At 59.3% G+C, this 23,093-nt stretch overlaps 1 protein-coding gene across 1 annotated transcript in view; it reads left to right on the forward strand.

Annotated features, from left to right (window-relative positions):
• Positions 1–23,093, forward strand: part of LOC134434222 (retinal guanylyl cyclase 1-like) — a gene marked incomplete at its 5' end in the record, with an annotated part of 39,803 nt that overhangs the window by 5,848 nt on the left and 10,862 nt on the right. The window contains 11 exons of the mRNA XM_063182896.1: positions 1,195–1,279; positions 2,403–2,499; positions 3,948–4,049; positions 5,299–5,382; positions 8,412–8,492; positions 10,194–10,370; positions 12,116–12,272; positions 13,307–13,456; positions 15,197–15,345; positions 19,098–19,261; positions 21,103–21,295. Coding sequence (XP_063038966.1) covers positions 1,195–1,279; positions 2,403–2,499; positions 3,948–4,049; positions 5,299–5,382; positions 8,412–8,492; positions 10,194–10,370; positions 12,116–12,272; positions 13,307–13,456; positions 15,197–15,345; positions 19,098–19,261; positions 21,103–21,295 — 1,439 coding nt within the window. The remainder of the gene's footprint in view (positions 1–1,194; positions 1,280–2,402; positions 2,500–3,947; positions 4,050–5,298; positions 5,383–8,411; positions 8,493–10,193; positions 10,371–12,115; positions 12,273–13,306; positions 13,457–15,196; positions 15,346–19,097; positions 19,262–21,102; positions 21,296–23,093) is intronic.

Here is a 23,093-nt window from a genome sequence, read left to right on the forward strand (position 1 = left end):
CTGTGGTGGCACCGTGGTCATGGTGGAGATGGTGGAGGTGGTTGTGGGGTCTGCTGGGGTGGGACTGAGGTTCTGGACCAGTTGGAGTCCTGGGGCCACCATGCTTGTGGTTCTGCTGTGGTGGCACTATGGTTCCTCCATGGTCATGGTGGCACCATGGAGCTGGAATGTCCATGATGGAGATGCTGGAGGTGGTTGTGGGGTCTGCTGGGGTGGGACTGAGGTTCTGGACCAGTTGGAGTCCTGGGGCCACCATGGTACTTGGTTTGCTGTGGTGGCACCATGGTTGTGGTCACCCCTGGTCACTCCCGTGGTCACTCCTGTGGTCACTCCCGTGGTCATTTCTGTGGTCACTCCCATGATCACTCGTGGTCACTCCCGTGGTCACTCCAGTGGTCACTCCTGTGGTCACTCATGGTCCCTCCCATGGTCACTGATGGTCACTCATGGTCACTCCCGTGGTCACTCCCGTGGTCACTCCTGTGGTCACTGATGGTCACTCCTGTGGTCACTCCTGTGGTCACTCCCGTGGTCACTCCCGTGGTCACCCCTGGTCACTCCCATGGTCACTCCTCTGGTCACTCCTGGTCACTCCAGTGGTCCCTCCTGTGGTCATTTCTGTGGTCACTCCCATGATCACTCGTGGTCACTCCCGTGGTCACTCCAGTGGTCACTCATGGTCACTCCCGTGGTCCCTCCCGTGGTCCCTCCCGTGGTCACTCCCGTGGTCACTCGTGGTCACTCCTGTGGTCACTTGTGGTCACTCGTGGTCACTCCCGTGGTCACTCGTGGTCACTCGTGGTCACTCGTGGTCACTCCTGTGGTCACTTGTGGTCACTCCCATGGTCACTCCTGTGGTCACTCGTGGTCACTGGTGGTCACTCCCATGGTCACTCGTGGTCACTCGTGGTCACTCCCGTGGTCACTGGTGGTCACTGGTGGTCACTCCCATGGTCACTCGTGGTCACTGGTGGTCACTCATGGTCACTCCTGGTCACTCGTGGTCACTCGTGGTCACTCCCGTGGTCACTGGTGGTCACTCCCGTGGTCACTCCCATGGTCACTCGTGGTCACTGGTGGTCACTGGTGGTCACTGGTGGTCACTCATGGTCACTCCTGGTCACTCGTGGTCACTGGTGGTCACTCCCGTGGTCACTCCCGTGGTCACTCGTGGTCACCCCGCTCTCCCCTCAGGGTTGGACGCCGGCTTCGTTTTCTTCCTCTTCCTCCTCATCGCCGCCCTGGGCGCGGCCGGCGCCGCCCTGGCCTGTCACATCCGGTGGGTGACACCGTGGTGGCCTTGGTGTCCCCCTGGTGTCCCCCTGGTGTCCCCTTGGTGCCCTTGGTGTCCCCCTGGTGTCCCCAAGGTCTCCCCAGTGTCCCCAAATGTCCCCAAGGTTCTTGATCACCCCAACGTCCCCATTGGTGTCCCTGTGTTCCCACTGTCCCCAATGTCCCCAATGTCCCCTCAGTGTCCCCAATGTCCCCCCAATGTCCCTGATGTCCCCACTGCTGTCCCCATTGTCCCCATGGCTGTCCCCATTGTCCCCACTGTCCCCAGTGTCCCCACTGCTGTCCCCACTGTCCCCACTGTCCCCATTGTCCCCACTGATGTCCCCACTGCTGTCCCCATTGTCCCCATGGCTGTCCCCACTGTCCCCACTGCTGTCCCCACTGCTGTCCCCACTGATGTCCCCACTGTCCCCACTGCTGTCCCCACTGTCCCCATTGCTGTCCCCACTGTCCCCAGTGTCCCCACTGCTGTCCCCACTGTCCCCACTGCTGTCCCCACTGTCCCCATTGCTGTCCCCACTGTCCCCAGTGTCCCCACTGCTGTCCCCACTGTCCCCACTGATGTCCCCAGTGTCCCCACTGTCCCCATTGCTGTCCCCACTGCTGTCCCCACTGTCCCCAGTGTCCCCACTGATGTGCCCACTGTCCCCAGTGTCCCCACTGATGTCCCCATTGCTGTCCCCATTGCTGTCCCCAGTGTCCCCACTGATGTCCCCACTGTCCCCACTGCTGTCCCCACTGTCCCCATTGCTGTCCCCACTGTCCCCAGTGTCCCCACTGCTGTCCCCACTGTCCCCATTGCTGTCCCCACTGCTGTCCCCACTGTCCCCAGTGTCCCCACTGATGTCCCCATTGCTGTCCCCATTGCTGTCCCCAGTGTCCCCACTGATGTCCCCGCTGCTGTCCCCACTGTCCCCAGTGTCCCCACTGTCCCCAGTGTCCCCAGTGTCCCCAGTGTCCCCACTGATGTCCCCACTGCTGTCCCCATTGCTGTCCCCAGTGTCCCCACTGATGTGCCCACTGTCCCCAGTGTCCCCACTGCTGTCCCCACTGCTGTCCCCACTGCTGTCCCCAGTGTCCCCACTGATGTCCCCACTGTCCCCTGGCAGGCGCCGCATTCTCCAGGCCCAGCTCATGAAGGGCCCCAACAAAATCATCCTGACCATGGAGGACCTGACCTTCATCAACACGCAGAGCAGCAAACAGGTGACACCCACCGCGGGGACACCGGGGACACCGCGGGGACACCGGGGACACCGAGGGGACATTGAGAGGACTGGGGACACTGGGGACATTGGGGACATTGGGGACATTGGGGACATTGGGGACACTGGGGGGACTGGGGACATTGGGGGACATTGAGAGGATTGGCGACATTGGGGACACTGGGGGGGTATTGGGGACATTGGGGGACATTGGGGACTTTGGGGGACATTGGGGACATTGGGGACATTGGGGGGACTGGGGACATTGGGGACATTGGGGGACATTGAGAGGATTGGGGACACTGGGGACATTGGGGACATTGGGGGGATTGGGGGACATTGGGGGGACTGGGGATATTGGGGACATTGGGGGGACTGGGGACAGTGGGGGACATTGAGAGGATTGGGGACACTGGGGGACATTGGGGACATTGGGGGATTGGGGACATTGGGGACATTGGGGACATTAATGGGGACGGCCAGGGGATATTGAGGACATTGGGGACACTGGGGGACATTGGGGGATTGTGGACACTGGGGGACATGGAGAGGATTGGGGACATTGGGGGACATTGGGGGACATTGGGGGATTTGGGGACATTGGGGACATTGATGGGGACGGCCAGGGGACATTGAAGACATTGGGGACACTGGAGGCAATGGGGACATTGAGGGACATTGAGGGACATTGAGAGGATTGGGGACATTTGGGGAGATTGGGGACAGTGGGGACATTGGGGGACATTGGAGACACCTTGGGGACATTGAGGGACATTGAGGGTTTGGGGACATTGTGGGGATGAGGACACTGGGGGCGATGGGGCCGTTAATGGGGACATTGGGGACATTGGGGACATTGGGGGGACATTGGGGACATTGGGGACATTAAAGGGGACACCTTGGGGACGTTGAGAGGATTGGGGACGTTTGGGGACATTGAGGGACACTGAGGGGACATTGGGGACAGCACTGGGGACATTGTAGGGGTTGGAGGTTTGGGGACATTGGGGGCAGCAATGGGGACATTCATGGGGACATTCATGGGGACATCAGTGGGGACATCAGTGGGGGATTGGTGACATTGGGGACACTGGGGAGGACACTGGGGACATTGAGAGGATTGGGGACATCGAGGGACATTGGCGTCATTGGGGGGACAGCCAGGGGACAGTGGACAGTGAGGGGACACCGGGGGGACATTTGGGGACACCGGGGGGACATTTGGGGACACTGGGGGGACATTTGGGGACACTGGGGGGACATTGTTGGGGGGGGGGACGTTGGGGTGATGAAGAACCTCGGGGACATTTGGGGGCACTGGGGAGGCCTTGGGGACATTGAGGACGGTGAGGGGACATTGGGGGGCAACGGGGACACTGGTGTGACCCCGATGACCCCGGTGTGACCCCGGTGTGACCCCGGTGTGACCCCCGTGACCCCCCCCCGCAGGTGGACAGCAGCCAGGCCAGCCTGGCCGGCCAGAGCGGGGGCGGGGACACCAAGAGCGGCGCCGCCCCCGGCCCCGACACCTCCAACGTGGCCGTGGCCGAGGTGAGGCCCCGCCCCCGGCCCCGCCCCCTCCGCCAGGCCCCGCCCCCTCCCGACCCTCCCCCCCCTTTCCTGCTCCTCCCCCTCCCCCCCCTCTCCCCACCCACGGGGGCGACAAGGCGAGGGGACAGCGGCTCCGCCCCCCGGGCAGTGATTGACAGCTGGTGGCCACACCCAGGAGATGATTGACAGGTGGTAACTGCGGCCAGGGTGATGATTGACAGCTGATCCCAGCTTCAGGGTGATGAGTGACAGCGGATCTCAATCACCTGGGCAATGATTGACAGCTGATCCATGCACCTAGGCAATGATTGACAGATGATAATCAGATCCCAGCTCCTGGGGATGATTGACAGATGATAATCACAGCCAGAGCGATGATTGACAGCTGATCCATGCCCCTAGGAATTGATTGACAGCTGATTCCTGCCCCACTGGGCAATGATTGACAGCTGACCCAGCCCCATAGCAATGATTGACAGCCGGCCCCACCCCTGGGCAGTGATTGGCAGCTGGCCCCGCCCCCGGGCAGTGATTGACAGCTGATACCCATACTATAGCAGTGCTTGGCAGCTGGCCCCGCCCCATAGCAATGATTGACAGGTGGCCCCGCCCTATAGCAATGATTGACAGCTGATACCCACACTATAGCAATGATTGGCAGCTGGGCCCGCCCCCGGGCAGTGATTGGCAGCTGGCCCCGCCCCCAGGCAGTGATTGACAGCTGATACCCATACTATAGCAGTGATTGACAGCTGGCCCCGCCCCCGGGCAGTGATTGGCAGCTGATACCCACACTATAGCAGTGATTGACAGCTGGCCCCGCCCCATAGCAATGATTGACAGTTGACGCAGCCCTGTGGCAGTGATTGGCAGCTGGCCCCGCCCCCGGGCAGTGATTGACAGCCGGCCCCGCCCCCAGGCAGTGATTGACAGCTGATACCCACACTATAGTAGTGATTGACAGCTGGCCCTGCCCCCGGGCAGTGATTGTCAGCTTGCCCCGCCCCATAGCAATGATTGACAGCCAGCCCCGCCCCATACCAATAATTGGCAGTTGGCCCCGCCCCCGGGCAGTGATTGACAGCCGGCCCCGCCCCCGGGCAGTGATTGGCAGCTGATACCCACACTATAGCAGTGATTGGCAGCCGGCCCCGCCCCCGGGCAGTGATTGGCAGCTGATACCCACACTATAGCAGTGATTGACAGCCGGCCCCGCCCCCGGGCAGTGATTGACAGCTGTTTCCCGCAGGATAACGCAGCAGCGAAGGGCAGCAGCAACCTCCCCCTGCTGCTGCTGCTCTTTAACCAGCAGGGCCTTGTCGCCTCCGTGCAGGTAAGCGCCAAAAGGCCCCGAATTCACCCCAAAATCACCCCAAAAGTGACCCCAACGTCACCCCGAACCCACCCAGGCATCCCTAAACCGACCCTGGTACCCCGAAACCCTCCAAACTCACCCCAAAACCCCCCAAAATCACCCCAAAAATCACCCCAAAAATCACCCCAAAGTCATCCCGAACCCACCCAGGCATCCCTAAACCGACCCTGGTACCCCGAAACCCTCCAAACTCACCCCAAAACCCCCCAAACTCACCCCAAAAATCACCCCAAAGTCATCCCGAACCCACCCAGGCATCCCAAAACCGACCCTGCCACCCCAAAACCCCCCAAATTCACCCCAAAACCGACCCCAACTTCACCCTGAACCCACCCAGGCATCCCTAAACCAACCCTGCCACCCCAAAATCCCCCCAAATTCACCCCAAAAATCACCCAAACTCACCCCAAAACCCCCCAAATTCACCCCAAAAATCACCCAAACTCACCCCAAAACCGACCCCAACGTCACCCCGAACCCACCCAGGCATCCCAACACCGACCCTGCTACACCTAAACCCTCCAAACTCACCCCAAAACCCCCCAAATTCACCCCAAAACCCCCCGAATTCACCCCAAAAATCACCCCAAAGTCATCCCGAACCCACCCAGGCATCCCAAAACCGACCCGGGTACCCCGAAACCCCCCAAATTCACCCCAAAACCCCCCAAACTCACCCCAAAACCCCCAAATTCACCCCAAAACCAACCCCAACTTCACCCCAAACCCACCCAGGCATCCCTAAACCGACCCTGCTACACCTAAACCCTCCAAATTCACCCCAAAACCCCCCAAATTCACCCCAAAACCACCCAGGCATTCCTAAACCGACCCTGCCACCCCAAAATCCCCCGAATTCACCCCAAAACCCCCCAAATTCACCCCAAAACGGCCCCGATTTACCCCAAACCTGCCCCGATTTACCCCAAATCTCCCCAGTACCCCAAAACTTCCCCAATTTACCCCAAACCCCAAAATGGCCACGATTTACCCCAAATCCCCCCAAATCCCCAAAGCAGCCCCGATTCACCCCAACTTGCCCCAATTTACCCCAAAACAGCCCCCATTTACCCCAAATCCCCCCAAAACCCCAAACCCGCCCCAAATCCCCCCAAAACCCCAAAACGGCCCCGATTTACCCCAAAGTTGCCCCAATTCACCCCAAAGCCCCAAACCGGCCCCGATTCACCCCAAACCTGCCCCGATTCACCCCAAATCCCCCCCAAACCCCAAACCGGCCCCGATTCACCCCAAAACCCCAAACCCGCCCCAATTTACCCCAAACCCCAAAACAGCCCCGATTCACCCCAAAGTTGCCCCGATGTACCCCAAACCCCAAAACGGCCCCGATTTACCCCAAATTCCCCCAAACCCCAAACCGGCCCCGATTGACCCCAAATCCCCCCAAAACCCCAAACCGACCCCGATTTACCCCAAACCGGCCCCGATTGACCCCAAATCCCCCCAAAACCCCAAACCCCAAAGTCGCCCTGATTTACCCCAAATCCCCCCCCAAACCCCAAACCAGCCCCAATTTACCCCAAACCGGCCCCGATTCACCCCAAACCCCCAAACCGGCCCCGATTTACCCCAAATCCCCCCAAACTTGACCCAAACCCCCAAAACGGCCCCGATTCACCCCAAACCGGCCCCGATTTACCCCAAACCCCAAACCTGCCCCGATTCACCCCAAAATGGCCCCGATTTACCCCAAATCCCCCCAAAACCCCAAACCGGCCCCGATTGACCCCAAACCCCAAAGTCGCCCTGATTTACCCCAAATCCCCCCAAACCTCAAACCGGGCCCGATTTACCCCAAACCGGCCCCGATTTACCCCAAATCCCCCCAATTTACCCCAAACCCCAAACCAGCCCCGACTGACCCCAAACCGGCCCCGATTCACCCCAAACCTGCCCCAATTCACCCCAAATCCCCCCCAAAACCCCAAACCGGCCCCAATTCACCCCAAACCGGCCCCGATTCACCCCAAACCCCAAACCTGCCCTGATTTACCCCAAATCCCCCCAAACCCCAAACCGGCCCCGATTGACCCCAAACCGGCCCCGATTCATCCCAAACCCCAAACCGGCCCCGATTCACCCCAAATCCCCCCAAACCCCAAACCGGCCCCGAATGACCCCAAACCGGCCCCGATTTACCCCAAACCCCAAATCCCCCCCAAACCCCAAACTGGCCCCGATTTACCCCAAATCCCCCCAAAACCCCAAACCCACCCCAATTTACCCCAAACCCCAAACCTGCCCCGATTCACCCCAACCTGCCCCAATTTACCCCAAAACGGCCCCGATTCACCCCAAACCGGTCGCGATTCACCCCAAATCCCCCCCAAAACCCCAAACCGGCCCCGATTTACCGCAAACCCCAAAGTCGCCCTGATTTACCCCAAATCCCCCCAAACCTCAAACCGGGCCCGATTTACCCCAAACTGGCCCCGATTCACCCCAAATCCCCCCAAAACCCCAAACCTGCACCGATTCACCCCAAACCGGCCCCGATTGACCCCAAACCGGCCCCGATTTACCCCAAATCCCCCCAATTTACCCCAAACCCCAAACCAGCCCCGACTGACCCCAAACCGGCCCCAATTCACCCCAAACCTGCCCCAATTCACCCCAAATCCCCCCCAAAACCCCAAACCGGCCCCAATTCACCCCAAACCGGCCCCGATTCACCCCAAACCCCAAACCTGCCCTGATTTACCCCAAATCCCCCCAAACCCCAAACCGGCCCCGATTGACCCCAAACCGGCCCCGATTCACCCCAAACCCCCAAACCGGCCCCGATTCACCCCAAATCCCCCCAAACCCCAAACCGGCCCCGAATGACCCCAAACCGGCCCCGATTCACCCCAAACCCCAAACCGGCCCCGATTCACCCCAAACCTGCCCCAATTCACCCCAAATCCCCCCAAACCCCAAACCGGCCCCGAATGACCCCAAACCGGCCGCGGGCCCCTCCCCCGCAGGGCGACTGGGTGTGGCTGAAGAAGTTCCCGGGTGACCAACACACGGAGGTGAAACCGGCCACCAAGCTGACCTTCTGCAAGGTGGGGACACCCGGGGGACATGGGGACACCTGGGGGCCATGGGGACATCGTTGGGTCAAGGTTGGGCCATGGGGACATCGTTGGGTCATCGTGGAGAACATTGGGCCATCGTGGAGAACATTGGGCCATCGTGGAGAACATCGGGCCATGGGGACACCTGGGGGACAGGGGGACATCTGGGGGTCAAGGTTGGACCATGGGGACATCGTTGGGTCATCGTGGAGAACATTGGGCCATCGTGGAGAACATTGGGTCATCATGGAGAACATCGGGCCATGGGGACACCTGGGGGACATGGGGACATCTGGGGGTCAAGGTTGGACCATGGGGACATCGTTGGGTCATCGTGGAGAACATCGGGCCATGGGGACACCAGGGGGACATGGGGACATCGTTGGGTCAAGGTTGGGCCATGGGGACATCGTTGGGTCATCGTGGAGAACATCAGGCCATGGGGACATCCGGGGGACATGGGGACACTGAGGAGTCATCATGGAGAACATTGGGCCATCATGGAGAACATCCAGGGGTCATGTGGACATCGTTGGGTCATCGTGGAGAACATCGGGCCATGGGGACACCAGGGGACACGGGGACACTGAGGGGTCATCATGGGGAACATTGGGTCATCATGGAGAACATCGGGCCATGGGGACACCAGGGGCCATGGGGACATCCAGGGGTCATCGTGGAGAAAATGGGCCATCATGGAGAACATGTCCTGGTGTCCCCATCTCCTGTCCTGGTGTTTCCTCATGGTGTCCCCATCTCCTCCCTGGTGTTCCCTCCTGGTCTCCCCTGGTGGTCCTGGTGTCCCCTCCTGGTGTCCCCATCTCCTCTCCTGGTGTCCCCTCCTGGTGTCCCCATCTCCTTTCCTGGTGTCCCCATCTCCTCTCCTGGTGTCCCCATCCCATCCTGGTGTCCCCTGGTGTCCCCATCTCCTCTCCTGGTGTCCCCATCTCCTGTCCTGGTGGTCCTGGTGTCCCCTGGTGTCCCCTCCCGGTGTCCCCATCTCCTCTCCTGGTGTCCCCATCCCATCCTGGTGTCCCCATCTCCTCCCTGGTGTCCCCATCTCCTCCCTGGTGTCCCCATCCTGGTGTCCCCATCCCATCCTGGTGTCCCCCGGTGTCCCCTCCCTGGTGTCCCCATCTCCTGTCCTGGTGTCCCCATCCCATCCTGGTGTCCCCATCTCCTCTCCTGGTGGTCCTGGTGTCCCCTCCCGGTGTCCCCTCATGGTGTCCCCATCTCCTCCCTGGTGTCCCCTGGTGGTCCTGGTGTCCCCATCTCCTCTCCTGGTGTCCCCATCCCATCCTGGTGTCCCCATCTCCTGTCCTGGTGGTCCTGGTGGTCCTGGTGTCCCCTCATGGTGTCCTCTCCTGGTGTCCCCATCTCCTCCCTGGTGTCCCCATCCCATCCTGGTGTCCCCATCTCCTCCCTGGTGTCCCCATCTCCTCTCCTGGTGGTCCTGGTGTCCCCTCCTGGTGTCCCCATCTCCTCTCCTGGTGTCCCCATCCCATCCTGGTGTCCCCTGGTGTACCCATCTCCTCCCTGGTGTCCCCTCATGGTGTCCCCTCATGTTCTGGTGTCCCCTCATGGTGTCCCTTGGTGTCCTCTCATGGTGTCCCCATCTCCTCCCTGGTGTCCCCATCTCCTCTCCTGGTGGTCCTGGTGGTCCCGGTGTCCCCCCCGTGCCCCCGGCAGCTGCGGGACCTGCGGCACGAGAACGTGAACCTGTTCCTGGGCTTCTTCCACGACTGCGGCATCTTCGCCATCGTGTCGGAGCACTGCTCGCGCGGCAGCCTGGAGGACCTGCTGCGCAACGAGGACATGAAGCTCGACTGGATGTTCAAGTCCTCGCTGCTCATCGACCTCATCAAGGTCCGCTGCTCGCGGGGGTGCTCCTGGAGGTGGCCACGGGGTGGTCGTGGTGGTCTGGTGGCCACAGGGTGGTCCTGGAGGTGGTGGTGGCCATGGAAGTGGTCATGGAGGTGGCCATGGGGTGGCCTTGGTCATGATGACCATGTCTGGTGGCCATGGAAGTGGTCATGGAGGTGGCCATGGGGTGGCCATGGTGGTCTGGTGGCCATGGAAGTGGTCATGGAGGTGGCCATGGGGTGGTCATGGTGGTGGTGGTGGCCATTGGGGTGGTCATGGAGATGGTGGTGGCCATTGGGGTGGTCATGGTGGTGTGGTGGCCATGGAAGTGGTCATGGAGGTGGCCATGGGGTGGTGGTGGTGGTGGCCATGGGGTGGCCATGGTGGTGTGGTGGCCATGGAAGTGGTCATGGATGTGGCCATTGGGGTGGTGGTGGAGGTGGCCATGAGGTGGTCATGGTGGTCTGGTGGCCACAGGGTGGTCCCGGAGGTGGTGGTGGCCATGGAAGTGGTCATGGTGGTCTGGTGGCCATGGAAGTGGTCATGGAGGTGGCCATGAGGTGGTCCCGGGCATCCTGTGGCCACAGGGTGGTCCTGGAGGTGGTGGTGGCCATTGGGGTGGTCGTGGTGGTCTGGTGGCCACAGGGTGGTCCTGGAGGTGGTGGTGGCCATTGGGGTGGTCATGGTGGTCAGGTGGCCATGGAAGTGGTCATGGAGGTGGCCATGGGGTGGCCATGGTGGTCTGGTGGCCATGGAAGTGGTCATGGAGGTGGCCATGGGGTGGCCAAGGTGGTCAGGTGGCCGTGGTGGTTACCATGGCTGTGGTCATGGAGGTGGCCATTGGGGTGGTGCTGGCCACGGAATGGCCTCAGTGGTCATGGGCGTGGTCATGGGCGTGGTCATGGGCTACAACGTTGTAGGCCATGGTGGTGATCGTTGACCATGGCCATGCTGACCACACCATTGACATTGACCATGCCATTGTTGACCACACCATTGATGTTGACCATGTCCACGCTGACCATGACCACGTTGACCATGCCATTGATGTTGACCACGGCCACGTTGACCATGGCCACGTTGACCATGCCATTGATGTTGACCACGGCCACGTTGACCACACCATTGACGTTGACCATGCCATTGTTGACCACGACGTTAATTGTTGACCATGTCCATGTTGACCATGCCATTGATGGCTAACCACGCCATTGATGTTGACCATGGCCATGTTGACCACGTTGACCCCACCATTGACGTTGAGCATGGCCATGTTGACCACACCATTGACCATGACCATGCCATTGACATTGACCATGGCCATGTTGACCATACCATTGATGGTTGACCACACCATTGATGGTTGACCATGCCCATGTTGACCTCGCCATTGATGTTGACCATGGCCATGTTGACCATACCATTGACGTTGACCATGGCCATGTTGACCATACCATTGACGTTGACCATGGCCATGTTGACCATACCATTGACGTTGACCATGGCCTTGTTGACCACACCATTGACCATGACCATGCCATTGACATTGACCATGGCCATGTTGACCATGCCATTGATGCTTGACCACACCATTGACATTGACCATGGCCGTGTTGACCATACCATTGACGTTGACCATGACCATGATGACCACGCCATTGATGGTTGACCATACCATTGACGTTGACCGTGACCATGTTGACCGTGGCCATGTTGGCCATGTTGACCCCGCCCTCGTTGACCGGCAGGGCGTGCGCTATCTCCACCACCGGGACGTGGTGCACGGGCGCCTCAAGTCGCGGAACTGCGTCGTCGACGGGCGCTTCGTGCTCAAGGTCACCGACCACGGCTACAACCAATTGCTGGAGGCGCAGCGCGTGCCGGCCCCGCCCCCGCAGCCCCACGGTGAGGGCGGGGCCCGATGGGCGTGGCTTTGTGGGCGGGGCTTCATGGGCGTGGCCTTGTGGGCGTTGTCCCCCTGGGCGTGGCTTTGTGGGTGGGGTCTCATGGCCACGGCCTTGTGGGTGTGGCCTCATGGGCGTGGCTTTGTGGGTGGGGTCTCATGGGCGTGGCTTTGGGGGTGGAGCCTCATGGGTGGGGTCTCATGGGTGTGGCCTAGTGGGTGTGGCCTCGTGGGCGTGGCTTCATGGGTGGGGTCTCATGGGCGTGGCTTTGTGGGCGTGGTCTCATGGGCATGACATCATGGGTGTGGCATCGTGGGTGGTTTCCCGTGGGTGTGGTCCTGTGGGTGTGGCCTCATGGGCGTGGCCTCATGGGCGGGGTCCCATGGGTGCAGCTTTGTGGGTGGGGTCTCAAGGGTGTGGCCTTATGGGTGTGGCATAACGGGCGTGCCTTGGTGGGTGTGGCCTGGTGGGCGTGGCCTCCAGAGACTCAATGGGGACTCGGAGGGGGGTGTGGCTCCCGGGGTGGGTGTGGCTCCGGGGTGGGTGTGGCCAATGGGATGGGGCTCAAGAGAAGGGGCGTGGCTTCGCTGAGGGAAGGGGTGTGGCCTCAGGGGTGGGTGTGGCCTGTGGGAAGGACACTGCCTTTGATTTAGGGGTGTGGCCTCGGGGTTGGGGGCGTGGCTTTTGCTGTAGGGGCGTGGCCCACGGGTGTGTTGGGGCATTGAGGGGAGGGGCTTCCATTGGGGGTGTGGCCACCTCCAACCCCACCCAATGAAGGCGGGGTCTCAGCGGAGAGGGCGTGGCCCGGATGGTGGCACCGAGAAAGGGGGCGTGGCTTGTGTAAAAGGGGGCGTGGCCTGGTGGCAATCTGGGCTCGTCCGGGGGGGGGTGCGGCCACACCCTGGAGCGCCCTCCCATTGGCTCTTGCCTTGCTGTGGGCGTGGCCCAGCGGGGTGGGCGTGCCCCGTGGCGGGGTGGGCGTGTCCCTCGGTGGCGGTGGGCGTGTCCGAGCGTGGCCCCGCCCCCCTCGCCCAGAGCGGCTGTGGACGGCGCCGGAGCTGCTGCGGGACGAGGCCCTGGAGCGCCGCGGCTCCTTCCGCGGCGACGTCTACGGCATCGGCATCATCATGCAGGAGGTGATCTGCAGGAGCCCCCCGTACTGCATGCTGGGGCTGCCCCCCGAAGGTGAGACCCCAAAAAATGAATTCTGCGCCCCAAAAAACCCCCCGGGACCCCCCGAGACCCCCCTGCATGCTGGGGCTGCCCCCGAAGGTGAGACCCCAAAAAATGAATTCTGCGCCCCAAAAAACCCCCCGAGACCCACCTGAGCCCCCCGTACTGCATACTGGGGCTGCCTCCCGAAGGTGAGACCCCAAAAATTGAATTCTGCGCCCCAAAAAACCCCCGAGACCCCCCAAAAATTGAATTCTGCGCCCCAAAAAACCCCCTGAGACCACCCTGAGCCCTCCGTACTGCATGCTGGGGCTGCCCCCCGAAGGTGAGACCCCAAAAATTGAATTCTGCACCCCAAAAAACCCCCCGAGACCCCCCAAAATTGAATTCTGCGCCCCAAAAAACCCCCCGGGACCCACCTGAGACCCCCCTGCATGGTGGGGCTGACCCCCGAAGGTGAGACCCCAAAACCGACCCCAAAAATGAATTCTGCGCCCCAGAAAACCCCCCGGGACCCCCAAAAATTGAATTCTGCACCCCAAAAACCCCCCCAGAACCCCCTCGAGACCCCCCTGCATGCTGGGGCTGCCCCCCGAAGATGAGACCCCAAAACCGACCCAAAAACCCCAAAACCGACCCCAAAACTGACCCCAAAACCCCAAAACTGACCCTAAAACCCCAAAACTGACCCCAAAACCGACCCCAAAACTCTGAAACTGACCCTAAAACCCCAAAACTGACCCCAAAACTCTGAAACTGACCCTAAAACTGACCCCAAATGTCCCAAACTGACCCCAAACTGACGCCAAACTGTCCCCAAATGTCCCCAAACTGATCCAAAATGTCCCCAAATGTCCCAAACATCCCCAAACGGACCCCAAATGTCCCCAAACGTCTCCAAACGTCCCAAACTGAACTCAAACGTTGCCAAATGTCCCCAAACTGTCCCCAAATGTCCCCAAACTGACCCCAAAGTGACCCCAAATGTCCCAAACTGACCCCAAATGTGCCCAAATTTCCCCAAACTGACCCCAAATGTCCCCAAACTGACCCCAAATGTCCCCAACTGTCCCCAAATGTCCCCAAACTGACCCCAAACGTCCCCAAAATGTCCCCAAATGTCCAAAACTGAACTCAAACGTTGCCAAATGTCCCCAAACTGACCCCAAATGTCCCAAACTGACCCCAAACTGTCCCCAAATGTCCCCAAATGTCCCCAAATGTCCCCAAATGTCCCAAACTGACCCCAAATGTCCCCAAATGTCCCCAAACTGTCCCCAAATGTCCCCAACTGACCCCAAACGTCCCCAAACATCCCCAAATGTCCCCAAACTGACCCCAAACTGTCCCCAAATGTCCCCAAACTGACCCCAAACGTCCCCAAACATCCCCAAATGTCCCCAAATGTCCCAAACTGACCCCAAACTGTCCCCAAATGTCCCCAAATGTCCCCAAACGTCCCCAAACTGTCCCCAAATGTCCAGAACTGAACACAAATGTCCCCAAACTGACCCCAAACTGTCCCCAAACTGTCCCCAAATGTCCCCAAACTGACCCCAAATGTCCCCAAACTGACCCCAAACATCCCCAAATGTCCCCAAACTGACCCCAAATGTCCCAAACCGACCCCAAACTGTCCCCAAATGTCCCCAAACTGTCCCCAAATGTCCCCAAATGTCCCCAAACTGACCCCAAATGTCCCCAAACTGTCCCCAAATGTCCCCAAATGTCCCCAAACGTGGCCGGGCGCAGAGATCATCGAGAAGGTGCAGCGGCCGCCGCCCCTGTGCCGCCCCGCGGTCTCGGCCGACCAGGCGCCGCTGGAGTGCATCCACCTGATGAAGGAGTGCTGGAGCGAGCAGCCCGAGAAGAGACCCACCATCGACCAGGTGTTCGACCAGGTGAGACCAGTACGGACCAGTATGGACCAGTATGGACCAGTATGGGGTGATGGAACCAGTATGGGACTGGTGTGGGGTGATAGAACCAGTATGGGGTGATGGAACCAGTATGGAACCAGTGTGGGGCGATGGAACCTCTGTGGAACCAGCGTGGGCTGGAGCGAGCAGCCCGAGGAGAGACCCACCATGGACCAGGTGTTCGACCAGGTGAGACCAGTACGGACCAGTATGGACCAGTATGGGGTGATGGAACCAGTGTGGGACTGGTGTGGGGTGATGGAACCAGTGTGGGACTGGTGAGACCAGTATGGGGCAATGGAACCTCTGTGGAACCAGACTGGGCTGGAGCGAGCAGCCCGAGGAGAGACCCACCATGGACCAGGTGTTCGACCAGGTGAGACCAGTATGGACCAGTACGGACCAGTATGGGACTGGTGAGGGGTGATGGAACCAGTATGGGACTGGTGAGACCAGTATGGGGTGATGGAACCTCTATGGAACCAGTGTGGGTCAATGGAACCTCTATGGAACCAGCGTGGGCTGGAGCGAGCAGCCCGAGAAGAGACCCACCATCGACCAGGTGTTCGACCAGGTGAGACCAGTATGGACCAGTATGGACCAGTATGGGACTGGTGTGGGGTGATAGAACCAGTATGGGGTGATGGAACCAGTATGGAACCAGTGTGGGGCGATGGAACCTCTGTGGAACCAGCGTGGGCTGGAGCGAGCAGCCCGAGAAGAGACCCACCATCGACCAGGTGTTCGACCAGGTGAGACCAGTACGGACCAGTACGGACCAGTATGGACCAGTATGGGACTGGTGAGACCAGTATGGGGTGATGGAACCTCTGTGGAACCAGACTGGGCTGGAGCGAGCAGCCCGAGGAGAGACCCACCATGGACCAGGTGTTCGACCAGGTGAGGCCAGTACGGACCAGTACGGACCAGTATGGACCAGTATGGACCAGTATGGGGTGATGGAACCAGTATGGGACTGGTGAGACCAGTATTGGGTGATGGAACCTCTATGGAACCAGTGTGGGGCGATGGAACCTCTGTGGAACCAGCGTGGGCTGGAGCGAGCAGCCCGAGGAGAGACCCACCATCGACCAGGTGTTCGACCAGGTGAGACCAGTACGGACCAGTACGGACCAGTATGGACCAGTATGGACCAGTATGGGGTGATGGAACCAGTATGGGACACTGGGACCAGTATGGGACTGGTATGGGGCAATGGAACCTCTATGGAACCAGCGTGGGCTGGAGCGAGCAGCCCGAGAAGAGACCCACCATCGACCAGGTGTTCGACCAGGTGAGACCAGTACGGACCAGTACGGACCAGTATGGGACTGGTGTGGGGCAATGGAACCAGCGTGGGCTGGAGCGAGCAGCCCAAGGAGAGACCCACCATCGACCAGGTGTCCGACCAGGTGAGGGACACACCTGGACAGGTGAGACCCATATGGGTTTCTGTGGGGTTCCACTGAGTTCCATGAGGTTCCATGGGGTTCCATTGGGTCTCCATGTGGTTCCATGAGGTTCTATGGTGTCTCCATGTGGTTCCATGGAACGTCCATGGGGTTTCCATGAGGTTCCACGGGGTCTCCATGGGATTCCATGAGGTTCCATGGGGTCTCCATGCGATTCCATGGGGTTCTATGTGATCCCCATGGGTTTCCATGGATCTCCACGGGGTTTTATGAGATTCCATGAGGTTCTATGGGGTCTCCATGAGGTTCTATGGGGTCTCCATGAGGTTTTATAGGGTCTCCATGGGGTTCCATGGGGTTTATGAGATTCCATGAGGTTCTATGGGGTCTCCATGGGATTCCATGGGGTTCCATGAGGTTCTATGGGGTCTCCATGAGGTTTTATGGGGTCTCCATGGGATTCCATGGGGTTCCATGAGGTTCCATGGTGTCTCCACGGGGTTTTATGAGGTTTCCATGGAATTCTATGGGGTCTCCATGGGGTTTTATGGGGTCTCCATGGGATTCCATGGGGTTCCATGAGGTTCCATGGTGTCTCCACGGGGTTTTATGGAATTCCATGGAATTCTATGGGGTCTCCATGAGGTTTTATGGGGTCTCCATGGGATTCCATGGGGTTCCATGAGGTTCCATGAGGTTCCATGGTGTCTCCACGGGGTTTTATGGAATTCCATGGAATTCTATGAGGTCTCCATGAGGTTCTATGGGGTCTCCATGAGGTTTTATGGGATTTGCATGGGATTCCGTGGGGTTCTATGGGATCTCCATGGGATTCCAAGGGGTTCCATGAGGTTCCATGGGGTCTCCACGGATCTCCATGGTTCCTCCACGGGGTTTCTCCCCGCAGTTCAAGGGCATAAAGAAGGGGCGCAAGACCAACATCATCGACCCCGTGGGGTTCCATGGAGCTCCATGATGTTCTATGGGGTTTTATGGGGTTTCCATGGATCTCCATGGGGTTCCATGGTGTCTCCACGGGGTTTTATGGAATTCCATGGAACTCTATGGGGTGTCCATGAGGTTTTATGGGGTCTCCATGGGATTCCATGGGGTTCCATGAGGTTCCATGAGGTTCCATGGTGTCTCCACGGGGTTTTATGGAATTCCATGGAACTCTATGGGGTGTCCATGAGGTTTTATGGGGTCTCCATGGGATTCCATGGGGTTCCATGAGGTTCCATGGTGTCTCCACGGGGTTTTATGGAATTCCATGGAACTCTATGGGGTCTCCATGAGGTTTTATGGGGTCTCCATGGGATTCCATGGGGTTCCATGAGGTTCCATGGTGTCTCCACGGGGTTTTATGGAATTCCATGGAACTCTATGGGGTCTCCATGAGGTTTTATGGGGTCTCCATGGGATTCCATGGGGTTCCATGAGGTTCCATGGTGTCTCCACGGGGTTTTATGGAATTCCATGGAATTCTATGGGGTCTCCATGGGGTTTTATGGGGTCTCCATGGGATTCCATGGGGTTCCATGAGGTTCCATGAGGTTCCATGGTGTCTCCACGGGGTTTTATGGAATTCCATGGAATTCTATGAGGTCTCCATGAGGTTCTATGGGGTCTCCATGAGGTTTTATGGGATTTGCATGGGATTCTGTGGGGTTCTATGGGATCTCCATGGGATTCCAAGGGGTTCCATGAGGTTCCATGGGGTCTCCACGGATCTCCATGGTTCCTCCACGGGGTTTCTCCCCGCAGTTCAAGGGCATAAAGAAGGGGCGCAAGACCAACATCATCGACCCCGTGGGGTTCCATGGAGCTCCATGATGTTCTATGGGGTTTTATGGGGTTTCCATGGATCTCCATGGGGTTCCATGGTGTCTCCACGGGGTTTTATGGAATTCCATGGAACTCTATGGGGTCTCCATGGGGTTTTATGGGGTCTCCATGGGATTCCATGGGGTTCCATGAGGTTCCATGAGGTTCCATGGTGTCTCCACGGGGTTTTATGGAATTCCATGGAACTCTATGGGGTCTCCATGAGGTTTTATGGGGTCTCCATGGGATTCCATGGGGTTCCATGAGGTTCCATGGTGTCTCCACGGGGTTTTATGGAATTCCATGGAATTCTATGGGGTCTCCATGGGGTTTTATGGGGTCTCCATGGGATTCCATGGGGTTCCATGAGGTTCCATGAGGTTCCATGGTGTCTCCACGGGGTTTTATGGAATTCCATGGAATTCCATGGAATTCCATGGTGTCTCCATGGGGTCTCCACGGATCTCCATGGTTCCTCCACGGCGTTTCTCCCCGCAGTTCAAGGGCATCAACAAGGGCCGCAAGACCAACATCATCGACTCGATGCTGCGCATGCTGGAGCAGTACAGCAGCAACCTGGAGGACCTGATCCGCGAGAGGACCGAGGAGCTGGAGATCGAGAAGCAGAAGACCGACAAGCTCCTGACCCAGATGCTGCCGCCGTGGGTCACCATGGGGGGCTGGGGGTGGTCCACGGGGGGTGGTGGGCGTCATCCCGTGGGTCCCACCTGGAGGTTTGGGGTGGAGGGAGCTTCTGATGGGCAGGAGATGGCCAGAGGGGCCACCTGGAGAAGGCTGGGGGTGATCTTCACCCATTGACCCAACCCAGACCTGTGGGGCAGGAGAGGACAATGGGGTGGTCACCTGGAGAAGGTTGGGTCAACCCTGACCCACTGACCACTCCCTGGGCCTATGGGTCAGGAGAGGACAATGGGGCAGGAGAGGACAATGGGGTGGCCACCTGGAGAAGGTTGAGGTCAACCTTGACCCGTTGACCCCACACTGAGCTATGGGGCAGCAGAAGGTCCAGGTGGTCACTGTGGACAGATGATGGCCAACCTTGACCCCTTGACCAAGGTGGTCACTCAGCCCTGACCCCACCAGCCCGATGTGGCGGGAGAAGGTCAAGGCGGCCACCGAGGACAGGCTGTGGTCAACCTTGACCAACTGACCCCTCCAGAGCTGTGGTCACCAGAACGTCAAAGTGACCCTTGTGGTCAACCTTGACCCTTGGAGACCCGTCCAGACCTAGGGGTCACCAGATGGTCAAAGTGGCCCTTGGAGATCCCTGCGGTCAACCTTGACCAACTGACCCCTCCAGACCTGTGGGTCAAAGTGACCCTTGGAGATCCTTGTGGTCAGCCTTGACCAACTGACCCCTATGGGTCACCAGATGGTCAAAGTGACCCTTGGAGACCCCTGTGGTCAGTTATGACCAACTGACCCATCCAGAGCTATGGGCCAAAGTGACCCTTGGAGATCCTTGTGGTCAACCTTGACCCCTCCAGAGCTATGGGCCACCAGATGGTCAAAGTGACCCTTGGAGATCCCTGTGGTCACTTTTGACCAACTGATCCCTCCAGAGCTGTGGTCACCAGAACGTCAAAGTGACCCTTGTGGTCAACCTTGACCCTTGGAAACCCGTCCAGACCTAGGGGTCACCAGATGGTCAAAGTGACCTTTGGAGATCCCTGCGGTCAACCTTGACCAACTGACCCCTATGGGCCACCAGATGGTCAAAGTGACCCTTGGAGACCTCTGTGGTCAGTTATGACCAACTGACCCATCCAGAGCTATGGGCCAAAGTGACCCTTGGAGATCCTTGTGGTCAACTTTGACCAACTGACCCCTCCAGACCTGTGGGTCACCACATGCTCAAAGTCCACCTTGGACACCCCTGTGGTCAACCTTGACCAACTGACCTCTCCAGACCTGTGGGTCAAAGTGACCCTTGGAGATCCTTGTGGTCAACCTTGACCCCTCCAGAGCTATGGGCCACCAGATGGTCAAAGTGACCCTTGGAGATCCCTGTGGTCACTTTTGACCAACTGACCCCTCCAGAGCTGTGGGCCAAAGTGACCCTTGGATACCCTTGTGGTCAGCCTTGACCAACTGACCCCTATGGGCCACCAGATGGTCAAAGTGACCCTTGGAGACCCCTGTGGTCAACCTTGACCAACTGACCCCTATGGGTCACCAGATGGTCAAAGTGACCCTTGGAGACCTCTGTGGTCACTTTTGACCAACTGACCTCTCCAGACCTGTGGGTCAAAGTGACCCTTGGAGATCCTTGTGGTCAGTCTTGACCAACTGACCCCTATGGGTCACCAGATGCTCAAAGTCCACCTTGGACACCCCTGTGGTCAACCTTGACCAGCTGCCCCCCACGGGTCACCAGAAGCTCCCAGTGGCCACACCGTCCACTCCTTGCCCACGGAGCCGCGGTGGCCGGAGCGGCCGAGCCCCGGGTGACCCCGCTGACCCCCGGGTGACCCCCGGACAGGTCGGTGGCCGAGGCGCTGAAGATGGGGACGCCGGTGGAGCCCGAGTACTTCGAGGAGGTGACGCTCTACTTCAGCGACATCGTGGGCTTCACCACCATCTCGGCCATGAGCGAGCCCATCGAGGTGGTGGACCTGCTCAACGACCTCTACACGCTCTTCGACGCCATCATCGGCTCCCACGACGTCTACAAGGTGACCATGGCAATGGTCATGGTGGTCTCTCGGTCATGGGTGGTCACCTCAGGGTGGAGTTGGGGTCAGTGGTGGTGGCTACAAGGTGACCATGGCAATGGTCATGGTGGTCACTCGGTCATGGGTGGTCACCATCGCAGTGGTCACTCGGTCATGGGGTCATGGGTGGTCACCTCAGGGATCAATGGTGGTGGCTACAAGGTGACCATGGCAATGGTGGCAATGGTGGCCACGGTCATGGTGGTCACTCGGTCATGGGTGGTCACCTCAGGGTGGGGTTGGGGTCAATGGTGGTGGCTACAAGGTGACCATGGCAATGGTCGTGGTGGTCACTTGGTCATGGGGTCATGGTGGTCACCTCATGGTGGTCACTCAGTCATGAGGTCATGGGTCGTCACCATGAGCGAGGTGGTGGACCTGCTCAACGACCTCTACACGCTCTTCGACGCCATCATCGGCTCCCACGACGTCTACAAGGTGACCGCGGACGGTCATGGGTGGTCACCTCAGGGTGGTCATCTCAGGGTGGTCACTCGGTCATGGATGATGACCACCTCAGGGTGGTCACCATGGGATGGATGGTTGGGGTCAATGGTGGTGGCTACGAGGTGACCATGGCAATGGTGGCAATGGTGGCCACGGTCATGGTGGTGACTTGGTCATGGGGTCATGGGGGAACACCTCAGGGTGGTCACTCGGTCATGGGTGGTCACCTCAGGGTGGTCACTCGGTCGTGGGGTCATGGGTGGTCATCTCAGGGATCAATGGTGGTGGCTACGAGGTGACCACGGATGGTCACCTCAGGGTGGTCACTCGGTCATGGGTGGTCACCTCAGGGTGGGGTTGGGGTCAATGGTGGTGGCTACCAGGTGGTGGCCATGGTCAAGGTGACCCCATGGCCATGGTCAAGGTGGCCCCATAGAGCTGCTCAAGGTGGCCCCATGACCATGGTCAAGGTGACTCCATGGACCTCTAGAGGTGACCTCATGGCCATGGTCAAGGTGACCCCATGACCATGACCAAGGTGACCTCATGGACCTCTAGAGGTGACCTCATGGCCATGGCCAACATGACCTCGTGGCCATGGTCAAGGTGACCCCATGACCATGACCAAGGTGACCTCATGGCCATGGTCAAGGTGGCCCCATGGGCCTCTAGAGGTGACCCCATGACCATGGTCAAGGTGACCCCATGACCATGTCCAGGGTGACCCCATGGCCATGTCCAAGGTGACACCATGGACCTCTAGAGGTGACCCCATGACCATGGTGAAGGTGGCCCCATAGAGCTGCTCAAGGTGGCCCCATGACCATGGTCAAGGTGACTCCATGGACCTCTAGAAGTGACCCCATGGCCACGACCAAGGTGACCTCATGGACCCATAGAGGTGACCCCATGGCCATGGTCAAGGTGACTCCATGGACCTATAGAGGTGGCCCCATGACCATGGTCAAGGTGACTCCATGGACCTATAGAGGTGACCCCATGGACCCATAGAGGTGACCCCATGGCCATATCAAGGTGACCTCATGACCATGTCCAAGGTGACTCCATGGACCTATAGAGGTGGCCCCATGACCATGTCCAGGGTGACCTCATGGCCATGGTCAAGGTGGCCCCATAGAGCTGCTCAAGGTGGCCCCATGACCATGTCCAACATGACCCCATGGCCACGACCAAGGTGACTCCATGGCCATATCCAAGGTGACCCCATGGCCGTGTCCAAGGTGACTCCATGGACCCATAGAGGTGACCCCATGACCATGTCCAGGGTGACCCCATGACCATGGTCAAGGTG

The sequence above is a fragment of the Melospiza melodia genome, unplaced genomic scaffold, assembly GCF_035770615.1.
Source record: "Melospiza melodia melodia isolate bMelMel2 unplaced genomic scaffold, bMelMel2.pri scaffold_336, whole genome shotgun sequence".
NCBI lineage: Eukaryota > Metazoa > Chordata > Aves > Passeriformes > Passerellidae > Melospiza > Melospiza melodia.